General features: G+C 35.7%; 1 protein-coding gene across 8 annotated transcripts in view; it reads right to left on the reverse strand.

The window, feature by feature from the left end:
• Window positions 1-20723, reverse strand: part of GOSR1 (golgi SNAP receptor complex member 1) — a 57529-nt gene that overhangs the window by 382 nt on the left and 36424 nt on the right. For 2 of the 8 annotated variants that reach the window (XM_072779163.1, XM_072779162.1), the window contains exons 7-9: window positions 13445-13474; window positions 6815-6897; window positions 82-4054 (exon numbers count right to left, since the gene is read on the reverse strand). In XM_072779163.1, the coding sequence (XP_072635264.1) occupies window positions 3930-4054; window positions 6815-6897; window positions 13445-13474 (238 nt within the window). In that variant the 3' untranslated portion in view covers window positions 82-3929. Of the gene's footprint in view, window positions 1-81; window positions 4055-4559; window positions 5608-5719; window positions 6470-6770; window positions 6898-13444; window positions 13475-20723 lie in introns of those variants that run through there. The other 6 variants (XR_012008566.1, XR_012008565.1, XR_012008567.1 and 3 more) reach the window with 6 other exon arrangements.

A 20723-nucleotide genomic window follows, 5' to 3' on the forward strand; every position in this document is an offset into this window, starting at 1 on the left:
TCTATACCCAAGATTTCATAATCATTATTGCAAACTAACTCAATGGTACTATTTCAATACAAACAACCATAGGCACAACCATTTAGATTTCTAATTTATTATTAAATTACATAACAAAGCTTCTATACAGTCAGAAAATGCACATTTAGATGACAACAAAAATTAAGTACAAATACAATAAATCTGGTTCCAGAAGCCATTTTAAAAGCAAAAAAATTAGAAAGTGCATTTGGAATAGATTTTTTAAAAATCTGTATTGGCATTTTTTCATGAGGAGACATCTCTCATCCTGGTAAAGTGTGACTGGAAATGACTTCCCTTCCTCTCTCAGAGCTAACAGGATGGGAACAGATGCAAATACTCTTATACTAAAGAGAGACGTTAGGTACAAAGAAAATAAGAAAGATCCCTCAAGACATGGCTCAGCTATATCTCAGCTTTTTATCCAATAAACATCCTTCAGAGTTACTTAGTCCTTATTTTCTTTTCCCAGCTTAAGAGTATGCAAGTTTATAAAAGAATAACGAAAAAAAAAAAAAAAGAAAGAATAACGAGATTGGTTTATAAAGACCATGATGAAAAGCTCTGCATCTGTACAGAGATCAGGCTAAACCACCTCTAACCCAAAAGGAGAATGGAGCACAATCATTTTACTTTTCTGAGTGGAATCCATTTGTGCTTTAGTTACATTTGCCACATTTAGTGTAATCCTAGACATGGCCATTTAACCTCCGCAGCAAGTTAGAGAACTCGGTCAATTTTTAAGAAATCATATCCGGCTAATGATCAAACATGAGGTATTAGAAAACCAAAAAAGTTAGTCCAGTTCTTTAAAGTCCTTTTCATCAGGCTGAGATTATTAACAGTGAAATAGACAATCAATGGTGGGAATGCAAGTCCAGGGTGCCTCAGTTCCACAGAGGCCAAAGTCATGACATCAAAAGTCTCAATAAGTACACTGTCCTAGTTAGATGTATTCAGCATCCAGTAGGAAAGACCTAAAGTAAATATTATTTGGTTTCAGGTACAAAAAGTGCCCGTGTGATGCCTCCTCTCTTCACTTGTTTCAATTCTTAGGATTTTACTTCCATGCCTGATCTGCAGAAGGGAAAAAGGCATTCTGTACAAGTAGATTTTGGTACATAGGGGATTTTGGTACATAGGAAAGCCCTTTTCTAACACTAGAAAAATTAAGGGTGAGAAATGCAGGTTATAGGGAATCCTTCAGCATCATTAAAAACTCTAAAAGAATGTAGAGGGCGCCAGGACAGATGAACTGAAGCATATGGATATCTGGGTTTGAACTTAGTAGTAAATTAAACATTTTTAACTAAAGTTATCAACACACATTAAAACAAAATCTCAGTATACTTTTGGGAATTTTTTCCCTTGTTTTGCCTTCTTAGTGAAAGGGAAAAGTTTTGAATGGTTACCAAAATGATCCCAAAGGAAAGATCCGTTATTATTATTATATAAGACAATGGCCGAGGGAGAATAATTTCCCCTAAGAGGCCACTTCCTTCTGACCTCTTGGCTGTAACAAGCAACTTACAGTTGGCCCCTGAGCCTAGCAGTAGGTCTGTAAGGGGAGAAAAAGGGGAGAAAACAAAGATGGTTAAAAAAAAAAAAAAGTTAAATGGCACAAAACTGAAGGAGTTCAAATCTGCTATCATGGGATTCAAATCCTCTTCTTGTAAATGGCACACTTTTACTTCCTTATTCCAGGATTTCTTTCTGTGAATGAAGGAACTGTAGGAGGAGAGGACAAGCCCTATCCTGACTATCTACATTTGATCCCGGGGTCACCTCACTATGGGCTACAGCACTGGGCAGTTAGACCTACCTGACACCAACATCTCACACCAAGCTTTTTCAAGTTGCTTGGAAAAACTAGTTAATTTTCATAAAGAAAATAACATAATTCTATTACTTCATTTAAGCATAACCCTAATAGAAAGGCTCATCAGCCATCAAAAAGTAGTGTTTAGTGCAGCAAGCTAAATTAGCTCAGGCCCTCAGTTTACTCTCACACAATCAGCATTAATGAATGTACCAAATAATCAGACCAGTAAAAAAGACTGGTTATATAATTAAATAAATAACTTTATTTATGATACTTCAGATTGTATAAATGCCAACCATATAGCAATGGAAGTCCCATAAATTCTAGCTGAGGCACAACCACCAATCAAGGCCCTTTGAAAAATCAAAGATAATAATAAACTGTCAGGGGAGAGTAGTTTTGTTCTCCCAACACAGAATTTAATAAATGAACTTCTCTGATCCTTTATGATCCACATTGGGAAAACTTACTTTCTTTTAAGGGCATCCCCAATCAAGTAACCTATTAATCAACCCATATTTAGAAAAATAAACCTCACAGTTAAAAAAAAATATATATCAAATGCCTTTCACACCCGGAACGTAATAAAACTTTGACACCAGAAGGAAACACCTCTCAGTTTCTATATCAGACCAGGGGTTAGTATACTGTGTATTAAGTTCACCTGAATGTCATCGCCCACATACTGTGATGTAGTTAAGAACTGCATGCTAATATCCTTTTATTCCCTGTGGCAGAGTCTGAAGCCAACACTATAAATACCATAGTCAACATTCCAACAGTGAAGGGCAACCTTCTTTCTTAGTGAGGAGTGTAGATATTGACGTCTTCAAGCTATCTGTGGTAGTTCAGTTGGACAAGTAAGTCATACGTGTACAGAAATGGAGAAACGGTAAGCCTGAAAAGAATTTGGGTGGGTGGTTTAAAATTCTATCACTGTCCAGGGGCGGTAGTAGAAGTCAGATGCAGACATAGCGAGATTCTGACACACGCACCTTCAATAGTAAAAGCATTCTCTGGATGTTTGGAAAAGCTTAACAGATTTGGAATGAATAGGTTTTCATAACACCCAGAATTTCTAGAACATCAGGCAGTAGTTCTTAAACTTTTGCTCCTAGATCATGGAGCATTTACAACTGGAATTATCTGGACGGTGACCCCTCAATGTCTTTTTACATGTGGCTTGTTGAATAGATCTCACTGAAAATTGACCAGTCCCCTCACTCAAGAGTCGATTCTGACATGAGGAATAGGTGGGGGTGATGACAGACATTGGCTATCAGCTACTTTTATCACTGTAGAACTGAAATTTCATTTACTTGTAGTAGCAAATATTAATCCTATGGAAGAAGCAAAAAATCAAAACAATGACTGAAAAAAAGCCTGTTATTCTTGATGCTTTTCCAGTAATACAGTTAACCCCAGTGTGCATACAATTTACAAAAAGAAGGAAAAAAAAAAGCTTTTTTTTGCAGTGTTTGTCTTCTGTTTCAGACAACCTCAACTATGTTGAAGTTATCTGTTGGCATCTCAAAGAATCTGTGAAAAATGTAATTTTCCTTGAATACCAAAACAGGGACTCAGAGTAGAAATTTGTAGCACAGCTTATCAAGAAATGACTTGTTATTTCTCATCATGAGTGTAAAATAAAAGGAGAAGAACTATTTTTATTCACAACCCAATCTGGGGCTGAAAGGAAAGCAGTCTTTGGATATAGAGAAACCTGGTTTTCTGAAGAGTCCAGATATAAGACCTGGCTTGTCATCAGCCTTCGACACTATTACTGAAGCACAGAAACTGTTTCTGATTGGTTTACTTACCTCTTAGGAAGACAAAAGCAACTGAAAACTTTTTTTTTTTTTTTAAACTAAAAACAGAAGGAAATATGTGTTAGAAAAGATAGCACAGCAAAACTGTGGCTTCAGCTCAACCTGACCATGTCACAGCAGAGTCCACCGCTACCAGTCTTGAATTAATCCTGCTGGTCAGGATAATCATCAGGGCATCAACTTCTCCTTCCTACTTTTCCTTATTCCAGATCAGGGTGTGAAAGTGGTGGTTGTTAAGAGTCCCTGGAGATGTTCCATCAATGGAAAGCATACAGCAGCAATAGGATGGTACAGACACCAATGACACCACCCAGGATGAGTGAGTCTCGCCGCTTCCTAAGATTGATCCGCTGGATCAGGCTGTTCACAGCAGGAAAACGATCTTTGGGAAATCTTTATTAAGGTCATATTTGAAGAAGCCTCTTTAGATAAAAGTCACAGGAGTCACAAAAAGAGAGATCAGTGTAGTCCAGAAACAATAAATAATGAGAAGAAATACAGGAGAAGAAAATTACACAGAGGGAGTCTTAAAAAAACACATGCCCAAGCTAGGGATGTCCTACTGCTCAAAGTCCCCCCAAATTGAGGCATTACGACCAGGTCAGGGTGGGAACCAGTGTGTGAAGAGAGGAACACTGCAGGGCAGGGAGGCACAGGTACAGCCAACTACGACTGCTACCACCCCGGCTTCCCCCCTCCCTCTCTCTTCCTTCCTCTCCCTCTCTTCCCTACCTCCCACTCTCTTTAAACCCCTTCTCTCAGGAGAGTGGGAAGTTTTGCCAGAAGAGTTTTGAAGAAGTAACTGATCCTCTCCTCACAGGGTGATAAGCCCCTTGGAATGGAATTGGTGGGAACCAACTCTAGGGTCTGAAGAAATCAGTCACTGGTGAATTATTTAAATTTTTAAATTTATTTTGCAGCAGTAGATAGGATATGGTAGGAAAGTAGGTTACACTGCTCTCTAGCTGTCTTACTTGGGAAACATAAAAAAAGATAGGAAGTTTCCAATTTTAGAGGTTTAAAAACAGTCACAAAAAAAAAAAAAATAAAAAAAAATAAAAACAGTCACAACTACATTTTACTTAGTATTTTAAAATATCTTCATGCTCTAGTTTATATGTTGTAGACCACAGCACATGTGTGTTCATCCTATACTCTTTTGCATTTCTGACAATATACCTGCAGGTGAATCCTCTTTGTTAACAGAGGTATCATATCAAAGTCAGAAAAACCACCAACAAAACCCACCTACAGTACTAGAGGGCTGGAATTGTATCTCCACCCTGTGAATCCTTACTGCATTTTTCTGTCATTAAACTACTCAGCAGGGACTATATTCATGTATTTATATATTCCACATATTATATGATTAGGACCATGTCTTCTACTAATCCTGAAATTCCCTGTCTACCCAGGATAGAGCTTCACATACTGTATGAATGTGTTTCTGAACTAATGAAAAAAATTTTTCAGAAATAATTTTAAAAATATATAAGAACAGGAGGCATGAAATAATAGGCAATAACTTTTACAAGATACCAATCTCATATAGAACAAATGCTGAATCTTTTTTTGCTGAGTAAAAAGATCAACAATCCCCTTAGAGTACACAAACTCTCAGCATTAGGAAACCTTGTCTCTAATGTGCACATTTCTGTCCAGTTTACTTTTAGGGAGTCCCCTCTGTCTTCTTCTATAGTCATCTAGTTCAGTCCATGTAAGAGTGTGGGCTGACCTTGTCCTCTGCCATCAGGTATATATAGAACTCAGGACTGGCCAGGAAGAATATTCCTTTCCAGTGACCCTAGCTGGGGCAATTACAGTCCTCTTGAAACTTTTATCACAGCTGTTAGAAAAGACCCACCTTTCCACTGGGACTTCTGAACTAGTAGAAGGTGACTCTTATAGCCATCTCTGTCCCCATAAGGAGAAAACCTGAGAATAAGGTCAACCACAGGAAAGATAAGAAGTGGAATAGGTAGAGGGAAAAGAGAGAGAGGAACGGCAGTTTAACAATGAAATCTGACCATAAATCTGAGCTCCTGAATTGAGTCATGTCTTAAGTCAAATTCTACCCATGAATTTTAGATACATATATACAAACTAATTTCCTCCTTTCCCCCCTTAAGTCAGTCTGAATTAGGTTTCTGTTGCTACCTCTCTATGGAGTCCTAACATTCATTTTATTTGATTTTTTTGAACACACATTCTTCTGGAAGTATCATAATTTGATGATACAAGTATATGTAACAGTACTCTGTAAACTGTGTAACCCAATATAAAATATAAATGATTGCAGATGTATGGTTTTATATTTAGGGTGATAAAAACAAGAACAAAACTCACAAAAAACTAGAAAATACCAATACACTTCAGGATATTCCTTAGGGAAATAAGTATCAAACTAAAAGTGGCCTTAAATTATCTAGGACCAGAAGATACTCAGCTTTTGAAAATTATAGGTTCTTCCTCTCTTAGTAACCGGGAAAGAAAACTTTTTCTCCAAAAGGTTTGACTTCTCAGAGAGTAAACAGAATATTTCAGAGTAGCAGGCTTACCAGTTTCCCCACTGGGTTTTGTGGAAGTATTAATAATCCTAATTCAAATCAGGAAACTCAAGAATTAAAAAGGTAGAAGTCACAAGAAACAATCTATCCTAGCATTCAGCTTGTGCATGAAGAGTCACAATGAAAATACAACTCCTCTAAATGTACGGATGTCTGTCTCCTTCTTTCTCCTTCTAAGCATCTGCTACTGACTTATCCTCCAAACTGGGAAAAAAAAGTAAGAAAAAGCACGTAATTTATGATGTTGAGGTAAGAATAATATATACTGTGGCATTCTAACATGGATTCAAGAGTTTTTAAAATGTAAAATAATTTTGTAATTTGAAAATTCATTTATAATTTTCTGAATCTATTAGTATCAGACTTATGGTGTACAATCTTTTACAAATGGCACTAAACAAAATCAACTTTTATAAAGTAGGAATGCAAGGCATATTCATATTATGTAATTACTAATGGCCTCAACTGCTATTTGATGATGGCAACCTAACCGCCACCCCCCCCCCCGCCCCGCAAAAAAGGCATAGATACCTCCCCACCAAAAACTAGTGATTTCAAAATTTCAAAAAGGATACTGGCCAAAGTATTCATTTTGCTCTGAATTGACTTCAGCATTCCTCTCTGTGAAGTCATATTTTCTTTTGTTGCCATAGCAATGCTGAAGAGGGGGAAAGAGAAGATAATTACATTGGCATTTAAAATTATCCTGTATGGATCCATCACACCCGTAAAAGTGAACAGAAAACTAAAATAAGCAACATAATCTTGAAAAGCATGCGCAGAGAAAAAAAAATCATTTCCCAAGTCACCTTAATGCTATCCCTTTCCTGAATGACCACTCCATCCCCACTGCTATCCTCTGGTATCTTTTTGGACAAGGCAGTAAGCCAGTTCCTGTGAGTTTTCCCAAAGTAACAAATGAAATAACAGACAAATCACTATTACAAAAGCTTCTTAAAATCGTTTTGAAAGGGGCCAGCTACTAAAATATCCTTTATCAGAAAAACTGTTGAGAGGGAAGTATGAAATTATGATCATAAAAATAGAACCTAAAGTGTAACACATCACAAAATATTCATATATAACCAGCCTTTAATTTATGAAAAGATTATGTTCCAGAATTCTACTTGACAATCAACCAGGCAGATTTTAGGAGACATGTGCAACATTATGCTGGGTTTCCAAGTAGGTTTTGACAAAGGTTACACATTCACTAAATGCCTAAGAGAGATGGGAAAAAGTCCCTTCCCTTACAAAAACTAATAGTCTCTTCCAAGTGACTACACTGATATCCTATTTAAAAGAATCTCAGTTGGTATTTTTTTGCTGTCACTGCCAGGGTCAACTTTCAACAGCCTTATTTCCCTGGACATTAGAAACCTAGAGGGCAGGTCAGTATCCATTTTGACATGTAATACACAGTAGAATGCTATAGATACTGACAGAAAAAACAGCAAGAAACAGAGTGTTCTTAAATCTGAAAATATATGAAACATTTAAAAAAAAAAAAAAAAGGAACAGAGATGAAGAGATTCCAGGAAGATGATGATCAGAGCACAAATTCCTGACCGCATTTCTGGTCCAATTTCTTCCATGGAGAAACATAAGAACTAAGGCAGATATGTAGGGGAGGGGTCCATCTGAGATCCCACATTCTTTCGAAATCTCCAAGGAAGAAAGCCAGGTAGGTTATACTCTTTCAAGCAAGGGAAGAACCAAGGAACTAACGACAGGGAAGACTAGATTTTTCTCCAAGCCTGGGGCAAAGATCTATGTTTCACTGCATCCTGAGGAGACCCGAGAGTGGAAGACATGGACCTGCATGCACTGGAGCTGCAGTAATGGACAGAACTGCTTCTGGTACCTGCAGCTGGTAAAGGGCTGCTACATACAACTAGAAGAACCTATGAACTGACAGCTGACAGGCCACGAGTCCTGAAGAAGAAAAAACTGCTGGGTTGCCTACTGCCACTTCTGGTAGGGGTCTCTGCTTAGAGGTCTCTTAGCTTAACCCATCTGGGAGCTGAATGAACATATTTTTGAACAGGCAACACCAGCTATCCTACTGGAGAAAAATGCTAGAGGGAGTACTCTAAGCAAATGGCAAATAAAACATGAAATTTCAAGAATTGAGAAGGAGGCAAAGAAGAAACAAGTGTGTGAAGAGACAGATAAAAGGATATATATTAGAGCACTATTTGGTATAGTAAAAGACAAACACACAAAAACAACTGCCCAAATGGAAACAACACTGGAAAGGTTTAACAGATTATGATTTAACCACACTATGAAATAATATTTTGTTATTAAAAAGAATAGGATGGCATTATTTCTATTAACCAAGAGGGATTTTTATGATATACTGAATGATTAAAGCAAGGCACACGATGTGTAAAGTATGAAATCTTTTTTTCATTTCAAGCAATAAACCATCTTTGTATACACCTGTATGACAGTGAGCATATTAGAAAGATATTAACAACTGTCAGTTATTATAAGTTACTCAGGGGACAGGAATGGAGGGACACTACCAGGAAATGAACTTTTTCTTTATATATTTTAGAATTATTTAAACTGTTACAAAAAGAACACTGTACACATACATAATAAAGAAAATTGAAAAGAAAATTGCAGGAATTCTACCTGAGTGACTAAGAAATGTGAATAACATTATCAGCACCAAATCTACTGCAGTTATTTGCCTCAGTACCACCAAGAGTCAAGCAATGATTATAAAAGTTTTTCCCAGATCCCAGAAAAGATAAAGAATTGAGGAGATGAGAAAAAAAAAATGAATTAAGGGGATCAGGTATCTTTGAAGGCAAAACTGTGGAATAGGGCTAAAAATGGAATTTGTACAAGTAAATGCCAGACCCCTACATTACCTTTCCTGAACCATTAAGTCAGGTGACTGCCCCAAGCTCAGTAGAAGATCTAACCTAGAAGAGATCTTAGAGATACTGACATTATGAAGCTCTCAATGAAACAGCCAGGCCCCCTTCTGATCATCCACTGTGGGGTCTACCACTTGGCAAGTGTCCCACCACTCAAGTACACAGAACGAGCTTCCAGGTACTGGATTTTGGAGCCTTACCCTTAAATATGAACAAAGAACCAAGAATCACTATGAGTTTGAGAAAAGCCTCTAATGAAAGGCAGGGATCCAAACCAACTAACCAGCAAACAGAAAAGTGAATCTGAGGAAACAGGCAGTAATAGAAGCTCAAGAAACTCTAAAATCAAATTATATTTAATGTCTTCAGAGAGAGAAAAGAAGGCATCACAACCATGAAACATAAACATAAATATATGTGTGTGTAAGAGTGTACCCACCCCTTAGAAAAACTGGTGTAAATTTTAAAAAAGAACGGAAATTAAAATGTAATAGAAGCATTGAAAGGACAAATCGAGTAAACCTCTCAGAAAGTTGAAAAAAAGATAAATGGAAAACAGAGAAAAGGTAAGAAAGGAACAACAGAAGGCCCAACCTATTTATTACCGGTTAAAAGCAAAAAAAAAACCAGAAATGAAACAGTGAAAAAGGAGGTAGGAAAATGATAGTTTAAGAAAATTTCCCAGAACTGAAGATGTGTTTCCAGATGGTAGTAGCCCACCCAATGTCCAGTGCAATGAACTGGAAAAGATGTGTGCTAAGCTCACTATGGGGAGGTTAAAGAACACCCCAAAACATGGGGGAAAAAGACCCTAAAAGTTTCCAGAAGAAAAAAGCTCATCACATTCAAAGGACCAGATATCTCAACTGGCACTGAACTTAAAAACAGTACCTTCAAACATTTCAAAATTATTTCTAACCAGAACTCTTTAACTTAGCTAAACAATGAATCAAGGATATATGTGAGAAGTCCAAAATTGGACCTCTTGTTCTGTCTTAGGAAACTACTAAAGAATATGGTCTGGCATAATGAGGGAATAAACTAAGAAAATGGAAGACACTAAATTCAAGAAATAGCTGATCCAGGGACGCCTGGGTGGCTCAGTGGTTAAGTGTCTGCCTTCAGCTCAGGTCATGATCCCCGGGATCCGGGATGAGTCCCGCTTCAGGCTCCCTGCATGGGGCCTGCTTCTCCCTCTGCCTGTGTCTCTGCCTCTCTCTTTCTGTGTCTCTCATGAACAAATAAATAATATCTTAAAAAAAAAAAAAAAAAAGAAATAGCTGATCCAAAAATGGCGGTATTTGAAGGTAACAGGGACCCCTGGACCAGTGCAGTGGAGCAGGCCTGGATAACAACCAGAAGAGAGTAAAACAGAAGGAACCCCACAATGTTAACTTTACACTGAATTTTAGATCCCAAATCCAAAAGAACACAAGGAGAGTCCAAACTAACAACATCTTTTGCATCATTAGTTCTTATTCATAATTATGTCTGTAACAAAATAGGATACATTTAAAATGTGGTTGTTTTAACATAAATTTATGTACTTTAAAAGGGGTATGATGGTCTTATATAAAGTAACACAACTTCATTTAAAGTGAGGCTGAGCTTCTGAAGGCAATCTTTGAATCATATATGCCTCTGTTTTTTACACTGGGACTATACTATCACCATCTCCCATGCACTTTGTCTCAGAAGTAGATAAAGAAGATTAAAAAATAATTTCCACAATGCACTTTGTATTCCTTAGAGAATGGGTATTATCATCATACATTATGTTATTATCTTGTTGAATATGCATGATTGCCAGTACCACACAGAATGTATCTAGATATACTTTCCCATCTCATTGCATCATGTGGAGTCAAGCTGAGTGAACTCTAGGCTGTTGTTATTTCAAAGGTCAAATACTCAGAAGCAAACATAAGCTCCAAATAATATGTAATGCTTTTAAAATGATAAATCATTGATGTGCTTACTGGAACTTTCTTACCTGCTTTAGTTCTAAACTCAGACACATAGTTTTTCAACAGACAATACTAGGTTTAAAGCTTAAGAATAAATATTAAAAATATTAGTTCTTTTCAGTTAATTGATGCCAGAGTCTATATTCAGTTTGCACATATTCTTAAAATCTCCAAAAGGAAAGGAAAAAGTAAACTGTTAAATAGAGAATATGCAAAAATAATTATTTGGCACTTAAATTTTATAGTATCTATAAGTAATTATAACTAGTTTCAGAGTCAGTAAAATTTCACTTGTGATACCTACCATATTTTGAAATAAAGGCAAATAATGAAATAAAAAAGCCCTTATAATTATATATATATTTTCTTTTTAACTAGCAAAATAGTCGTAGCAGTGATTAACGGTTCTCAAAGGTTCCTATCCTAGGAAGTACTCCAAATTTTTATACTCATATTACTAGCCCTTAAATAGGTCAGCTTTGAGTTAAACAGTTTAATTAAGGCAGGCTGGCCCAGAAAAAATCAGGCAGAAAGAGGAGGAAATAATAGGAAGAAAAAAAGGAACAGGATTATAGGGAAACTTTAAGTAAAAAAATCCTTGGCAAATGTGATTTTACTTTATGTGTTGATGAAAGGGAAGGAGTCAAAGAAAAATATTTCAGTTGACAATTAGGCAATTGTGTGAAAACTTTGTTCAGATGGACAACCTAGTGCATGTAATTTAAACAAAATCTCCAGATATGATAATTGCATATTACTGTAAGTGATTATACTTTATCAAATAATGATAGAAACATTATAACCTACTGAATAAAATAAGAATCTATGAGTCCATATCAATATAAATACATATTTAAAATATGAACAATGAAATATTTAGTGGTAGAGAGGCATCATGTCTACAATTTATTTTTAAATAGTTCAGGAAAAAAGTGAAAAAGCAAATGTGGCAAAATGTTAATGTGGGGAATCTAAGTAAAGGGTATATGGGAATTCTTTGTACTCTTGGAATTTTTCTGAAATATCAAAATAAAAAATTAAAACAGTTTGCATTAGTAATACAGCTACTACTTATAGATTACCTAGTATCAGCTAGTCATTGTATTAGGCATTTTACCTTATACTATCTTTAATCTTCACAATAGTATTTTAGGGTAGATATTATCATCAATCTTTATTTTTATTAAAAAAAATTTTTTTTACGATTTTATTTATTCATGAGAGACAGGAAGAGAGAGAGAGAGAGAGGCAGAGATACAGGCAGAGGGAGAAGCAGGCTCCATGCAGGGAACCTGACATGGGACTCTATCCCAGGTCTCCAGGATCATGCCCTGGGCTGAAGGTGGCGCTAAACTGCTGAGCCATCTGGGCTGCCCAATCCTTGTTTTTAAACACATAAGAAAATGAAGGCCCCAAGAAACTTATCCAAGAACAGAGATCTGATGAGCAGCACAAACCAAATCACACTCCAAAGCTTGTACTCTTTCTACAAGGTGTTAAATATGGTAGTAGTTTAGATAGAGCCCTAGTTCTAGAATTACAAAGATTCAGATTTGAGGATCTGAATCCTCAACATAATTTATCAGTCATGTGATCATAGGCAAATTACTTACCTTAATTTCTTTTTTGTTTTGGACACAGTATTTATTTCTTGGGTTATTGAAGAAATTAAATAAAATAAAGCATGTAGAACATTTGAGCACAACACCAAGGCCACTGGTAGGAGTAAAACAGGTCTGTTGATGTTTCCAAGTACTTCATTATATCTTTCCCGAGAAACGCTTTAGACACTGCTGAATTCTAAACTGTCGAGATCATATCTAGTTCATTTACTTTTTTATTGTCATAAGACAGTACCTAAAAATTCACCAAACCTAGAGAATTAAGCAGTTCAGACCAACAAATAAATGTCCCTTACCTTAAGCAATAACTACTTCAGTGTTATTACAGATAACACTAAATATTACTGCAGAAGATTTTCTGCAGCTGTTGTGAAAAAACCAAATCTACATAAATGGTATAAATAAGACATCTGCCAAATCACATGTCAAAGGTGGTTTTCGACTAAAACTTGAGAATGAAAAGATTGAGGCTGAAAGTACTGAATATGAATTAATCAGAAAAATTAACCTAGGTAAGTCAGCCTAATTCTAGAAACAAAAATTCTGGGCTTCAAATGTCTCTGATAAGGAAAGGACACAGTAAAAATACATCACAACCTAGTGAAATTCCCATCTTTAAGAATGGTAAATTAACTTTAACTCTAGTTACAGGGTTTAATTTAGCATGTTTATGTACCAAGCAAACAAAAAACACACTAAAGTACAACAAAAATTTTTCCTACCTTATTGTCTCTTCTATCAGACGATCTGAACTGAAAATAAAATGAAAATGAAAATTCTGAAATCATTAAGGCACATTTAATTTAAAACTTGTACTTAGTTTTTCTACATGTTAGAGGTTAACTTTTCAGCCATTTATATTAACAGAATATCAAAGACTTTTGAAAGCATCTGAAGAATATTCTGGGCCCTGAAATAAATTTAATTCATCCACATGTATAATTTTCATCTTACTTGTATTTGTTAGCTTAAATCTATTTCTTCCACAGAAATACTTGATGATTAAAGACAGAACAGTTTTAATGACAGCATAAAGAAATGAAACTTCTTTAATCTAGATAGCTCAAACTTGTCACCACAACCTATTCAAACCTTAAGAATTACAACCAACTTGTTGAGACAGGATAAGGAAATATAGTTCTGATGTCTATAAGTAGTAATTATTTACACCTTAAAGTTCCTTCCATTTTTGGGGAACAGTTTTGTTTTGGAAACGAAACCAAATTTCAGCTTACTTATTGTAAAACAATTCAAGAATCTGAATAAAGACACTAAACACACCTTTGATCTGTAAAATGTTTGCCTATTTATGTTCACACAGTGGAAAGAAAGAAGTCTATTTTAGGAAGGAATTCATAGGTATCAAGGTAAAGGTGCTGCTTTATGGCAGAATGCATGAAAACTAACTCCCAAGGTGCACAGCAGGTTCTTTTTTTTTTTTTTTTAAGATTTTATTTATTTATTTATTCATGAGAGACAGAGAGAGAGGCAGAGACAGAGGCAGAGCGAGAAGCAGTCTCCTCACAAGGAGCCCGATGTGGGACTTGATCCCGGACCCTGGGATTGTGCCCTGAGCCAAAGGCAGGGGCTCAACCGCTGAGCCACCCAGGCGTCCCTGCACAGCAGGTTCTTAATTGAATACCTGCACATTTTTTTCTAACTACTTTGCAAAATAATTTCTAAGTTCATGGTATCAACTAATAACTGGAAGTTTCATAATAAAGTAGTAGACCAGGAAATCTAAGTTATTAATGTATGAATTGAGACAAAAATGAACTTTAAAAAATGTCATAAATACCTTCTATAAGCCCTATGATTGAGAATTTCAAAAATAACATGGAGCGCCTGGGTGGCTCAGTCAGTTAAGTGTCTAACTCTTGGTTTAGGCTCAGGTCCTGATCTCAAGAGTCATGAGATGGAGCCCCAAGTCAGGTTCATGCCCAGCATGGAGCCTGCTTAAGATTCTCAATCTTCCCTTGCTCCTCACCCCTAAAAACAAACAAACAAACAAACAAACAAACAAACCAAAACCCAAACTTCAAAAATTACAAAGATAGTGGAGGAATTAAAAGCAGACTATCTGGCTTTTGAATGCTGTCTCTACTAGCAATCAGACATTAGGTAAATTACTAGCAATCGGACATTAGGTAAATTACCCTATGCCTACATTTTTTTCAACTGTAACGGGAATGATAAGCAAAAACACTCCACCTCCACTTGTTAAGAGGATTAGAGAGGTTTATATATAGTGATTAGAACAGAACCTGGTACACGGTAAACACTAAGTATTTTTTGCTATTTATTACAGCAGTTTCTCAGTAACTATGCACTAATTCTAAATCTAAGCATAAAGTTGATAATAAATTTCCAAATAAACCCACTGCTCTGGTGAATTCTATTGATAAATATGATAAACATTTATTTTGTTAACAAATGTATGGAAGTACCCTGGAAAAGAAGTGCATCAAACAGGAGCTACAAAGATAAGTAAGGTACTAACTTCTACAGACTACAGAGACAGAGAATATATATGCCTACAGGCATCTTGGTAAGGTGGTCATAAGTTCACAAAAGAGGGAGTGGTTAACTATAACTGGGTTAATATCTCCTTGTTCAACACAATGGTTTGGTTGACTGTTTTCATTAAAGCCTTAGTATACTGAAGGTCAAGAGAAAAAAAAAAGACATTTTAAGATTCAGGAAGTATAATTTGAAAGTAAATAATTATATTGCCAATCACAGCAAATCAGTTTTTTAAAAAATATTTTATTTATTTATTTGAGTGTGTGCTCACACAGACAAGCAGGGGATGGGGCAGCGGGAGAGGGAGAAGCAGAAGCAGACTCCCTGCTGAGCAGAGAGCCGGACTTGGGGCTGAATCCCAGGACCCTAGGGACATGACCTGAGTTGAACACAGATGCTTAACCAACTGAGCCACTTCAGTGCTCCCAAACCAGTTTCTTTTTTTAAGATATTATTTATTTGAGAGAGAGCACAAAAGAGAGAGAGCATGAGCAGAGGGAGGGGCACATGGAGAAGGAGAAGCAGACTCCCTGCAGAGCAGGGGGCCCATGCAGGCTCCATCCCAGGACCTGCGACCATAACCTAAGGCAGATGCCTAACAGACTGAGCCACCCAGGTGCCCCTCATCAAACCAGTTTTGTGTTAATAGCCTTATCTTTTAAATAACCTTATTTTTTTATGAAGATAAAATCAAATAAACTACTAAATTAAGTGCAAAAGAACAGACTATTAATTTTGTTAATTTTGCTAAAAATAATGACAGCTAATAGTTATGGAGAGATTATGAGCCATGTACTGTTCTAAATGCCATAAGAAAATAAAATTACAGTAGTCTCCCTTTGTCTAAGAAGACTACATTTCAAGACCCCCAGAGAATGTCTGAAACCATGGATAGTACTGAAACCTATGTATACTATGTTTTTTTTTCCTATTCATACATACCTATGATAAAGTTTAATTTGTAAATTATGCACCATAAGAGATTACAACAATAACTAAGAATAAAATAGGATTGTAACAATATACTATAATAAGTTATGTGAATGTGATTTTTCATTCTCAAAATATCTTACTGTACTGTACTCACCTTTCTTTTTGTGATAATATGAGGTGATAAAATGACTATGTGATGAGGTGAAGTGAGGGGAATGAACAGTAGCATTAGGCAACTACTGACCTTCTGACAATATGTCAGAAGGAAGATCACCTGCCTCTGGACCACAGGTAACTGAAATCATGAAAAGGTAATGTTCACAGGTAACTGAAATCATGAAAAGTGAAACCACAGATAAGAGGAGACTAACTGTATAGGCCAATATCCTGATAAATACAGATGTAAAAATCCTATACAAAAATGTCAGCAAACCAAATTGAATACATTAAAAAAAGATCATACACCATGATTAAGTGGGATTTATTCCAGAGATGTAAAGATGATTTGACATCTACAATCAATGGGATACATCACACTAACAAAATGAAAGATAAAAATCATGATTATCTTAACAAATGCAGAAAAAGCATCTCGCAAAATTCAACATCCATTTATGATAAAAACTCTCAACAAAGCAGGTAAGAAATGTATCTCAACATAAGGATCATATACAACAAGCTCACAACTGATATCCTCTATGATGAAAAGCTGAAAGCTAAGATCAGAAACAAAGATGCCCACTCTTGTCACTTTTATTCAATATAGCTTTAGAAGTCCTAAACAGACCAATGAGGTAAGAAAAAGAAAAAAAAAAAAAAAAGCATCCAAACTGCAATGAAGGAAGCAACTGTCACTATGTGCAGGTGACATATTAAAAACCCTAAAGACTCAATCAAAAAACTGTTAGAATAAATGAATTCAGTAAAGTTGCAGAATGCAAAACCCATGACTCAAAAATCTGTCTTATACACTAATAATAAACTATCAGGAAGAGAAATTAAGAAAATCCCATTTACAACTGCATCAAAAAGAATAAAATACCTAGGAATATATTTAAACACAAGGTGACATTAATACAAGACACTGAAGAAGGCATAAATAAGTGGAAAGATATTCCAAGCTCATGGATTAGAAGAATTAATGTTAAAATGGCCATACTGCCTAGAGCAATATGTAGATTCAATTTAATTCCTATCAAAATTCCAACAGCATTTTTTTTACAGAAACAAAACAAACCATCCTAAGATTTGTAAAGAATCATAAAAGACCCTGAATAGCCGTAACAATCATGAGGAAGAAAAACTAAGCCGGAGGCATCATGCTCCCTAATTTCAAATTATATTACAAAACTATAGTAATTAAAAGAGTATGGTACTAGCATAAAAGCAGACATAGATCAACAGAACAGAACAGAAAGCCCAGAAATAAAGCCACACATATATAGTCAATTTATGACAAAGGAGCCAAGAATACACAAGCGGGAAAGGACAATTTCTTTAACAAATGCTTTTGGGGAAACTGGACAGCCACTGCAAAAGAATAAAACTGGAACACTATCTTACACCAAACACAAAATTAACTCAAAATGGATTGGGGAACTGAACATAAGAATTGAAACCATAAAACTTTCAAAAGAAAATGCAGGCAGTAAGCTCCTTGACATAGATCTTGGTGATGATTTTTTTGTATTTGATACCAAAAACAACAAAAGCAAAAATAAATAAATGGAACTACATCAAATGAAAAATATTTTTTCTTCCAAACTAAAAAATTTCTGTACAGCAAAGGAAACAATCAACAAAATAAAAAGGCAACTTACTGAATGGAAGAAAATATTTGCAAATCATATATCTGGTAAAGGGCTAATATTCAATATGTAAGGAACTCATATCAGCAGCAAAACAAGACAAAACAAAAACCAACAAAACACCCAATCTGAATAAAAAGTGGCCTAAGATCTGAATAAATGATTTTCCAAAAAAAAAGATGTATCAATGGCCAAAAGATACATGAAAAGGAGCATCTTAATCATCAGGGAAATGCAAATCAAAATCACAGTAAGATATCACCTCATATTTATTAGAATAGCTATTATCAAAAAGACTAGAAATAACAACTGTTGAAATTATGTGGAAAAAAGGGAACCCCTGTGTACTGATGGTGGGAATATAAACTGGTGCAGCCACTATGGAAAATAGTATGGAGGTTCTTCAAAAAATTAAAAATATAACTACTACATGATCCAGCAATTCCACTTCTGGGAAGTGAAATAAAAAGTGAAAAATAGAAAGTAGTAATATTAACTAAAAAAAAAATACATATCCCCATGTTCACTGCAGCATTATTTACAAAAGCCAAGTTATGGAATCAACCTAAATTCATCAACAGGTGAATGGATAAGGAAATTGTGATACAAGAATGCCTGGGGGGCTCAGTGGTTGAGTATCTGCCTTCCGCTCAGGGCGTGATCCTGGGGTCCCGGGATGGAGACTCATATCAGGCTTCCTGCATGGAGCCTGCTTCTCCCTCTGCCTATGTCTCTGCCTCTCTTTCTGTCTCTTATGAATAAATAAATAAAATCTTAAAAAAAAAAGAAATTGTCATATATACAATAAAATATTACTCAGTGGTAAAAAGAATGAAATATTGCCTTTTCAACATGGATGGACCATGAGAGCATTATGCTAAGTGAAATAAGACAGAGAAAGATAAATATCACATGATCTCTCATATGTGGAATGTAATACACTACCCCACCCAAGAGTAGATATCATTCTCATCATTCACACATAAATGGAGACTGAAAGAAGTAATCTAATCATTGGTCACAATTATTAGCAGAGGTGGGATTCAAATTCAGTCTGACTTCAGAAATTTGGCTCTTACTGTCTCAATAAATGATAGCTCTCTTCCTCTCTTCTACAATCAGTTTTAGTTTTCCCTACTACTTTTAGATAATGACTTCTCTCTAATAAAAATCTATACTCTTAAGATTTATTCCATTTCTCTATTCTTCCCCTTTCCTCTCATCTAGCAACCTTTATGTCACTGGAGGATCTCTATTCTAAATTTTATTGTTCTAGGAAGCAATTTAAATAGCTAGGACAGACTATCCATATTCTAGACAACAGTTCTTTGACCCCTTTCACCCCAAAGAATGAACAACATATGAATGCTCCTATAATTTCTTTAGTCTTTTTCAGATTTGGTAACTTTTCTCCTTGTTCACAGTCATCATTCAATTTTTGTCTTAATAACCAAGTAAACAGCTCCTCAACAGGTTCTTGAGATAAATAAAATTAACTCAGTTCTCCTAATTTTTAAAAATGTAAAATAGAATTCAGCAACATATAAAAATAATTATGCACCATGACTAAGTGCGGTTAATTCCAGGAATGCAAGATGGCTTCAATATTCAAAAATCAGGATATAACCAAAAAAACTAAAAGGCAACCTACGGAATAGAAGATATTTGCAAATGATGTATCTGATAAAGGGTTAGTATCCAAAATATATAAAGAACTTATAAGACTTAACACCCAAAAAACAAATAATCCAATTAAAAATGGGTAGAAGACATGAACAGACACTTCTTCAAAGAAGATATCCAGGGGATCCCTGGGTGGCTCAGCGGTTTAGTGCCTGCCTTTGGCCCAGGGCGTGATCCTGGAGACCTGGGATTGAATCCCACGTCGGGCTCCCTGCATGGAGCCTGCTTCTCTCCCTCTGCCTATGTCTCTGCCTCTCTCTCTCTCTCTCTCTCTCTGTCTTTCATGAATAAATAAAATATTTTTAAAAAAAGATATCCAGATGGCCAACGGACATATGAAAAGCTGCTCAACATCATTCATCATCAGAGAAATGCAAATCAATACCACAATGAGATACTACCTCACACCTGTCAGAATGACTAAATCAACGATATAAGAAACACAGGGTGTTGGTAAGGATGTGGAGAAAGGGAAACCTCTTACACTATTGGGGGGAGTGCAAACTAGTGTAGCCACTCTGGAAAACAGTATGGAGGGTCCTCAAGAAATTAAAAATAGAACTACCATATGATCCAGTAATCACACTATTAGGTATTTACCCAAAAGATGCAAAAATACTAATTCAAAGGGATACATGCACTCTGCTGCTTATTATCTACAATAGCCAAATTATGGAAACAGCCCAAGGGTGCACAGATTGATGACTGGATAAAGAAGATGTAGTGTGTGTAAATATATATAATGGAATATTTACATGCATAATATATATATATAAAGTAATATATTTATTACTCAGCCATAAAGAAGAATGAAATCTTGCCATTTCCAACAACATGAACAGAGCTAGATGGAGAGTATTATGCTAAGTGAAATGAGTCAGTCAGAGAAAGACAAACCTTGTATGATTTCACTTATATGTGGAATTTAAAAAACAAAACAAATGAGCAAAGGGGAAAAAAAGACGTGGGATGGAGGGGAAACCAAGAAACAGACTCTTAACTATAGAGAACTGATGGTTACCAGAAGGGAGGTAGATGGAGGAATGGTTTAAAT

The sequence above is a fragment of the Canis lupus genome, chromosome 16 (assembly GCF_048164855.1).
Source record: "Canis lupus baileyi chromosome 16, mCanLup2.hap1, whole genome shotgun sequence".
NCBI classification, from domain to species: domain Eukaryota; kingdom Metazoa; phylum Chordata; class Mammalia; order Carnivora; family Canidae; genus Canis; species Canis lupus.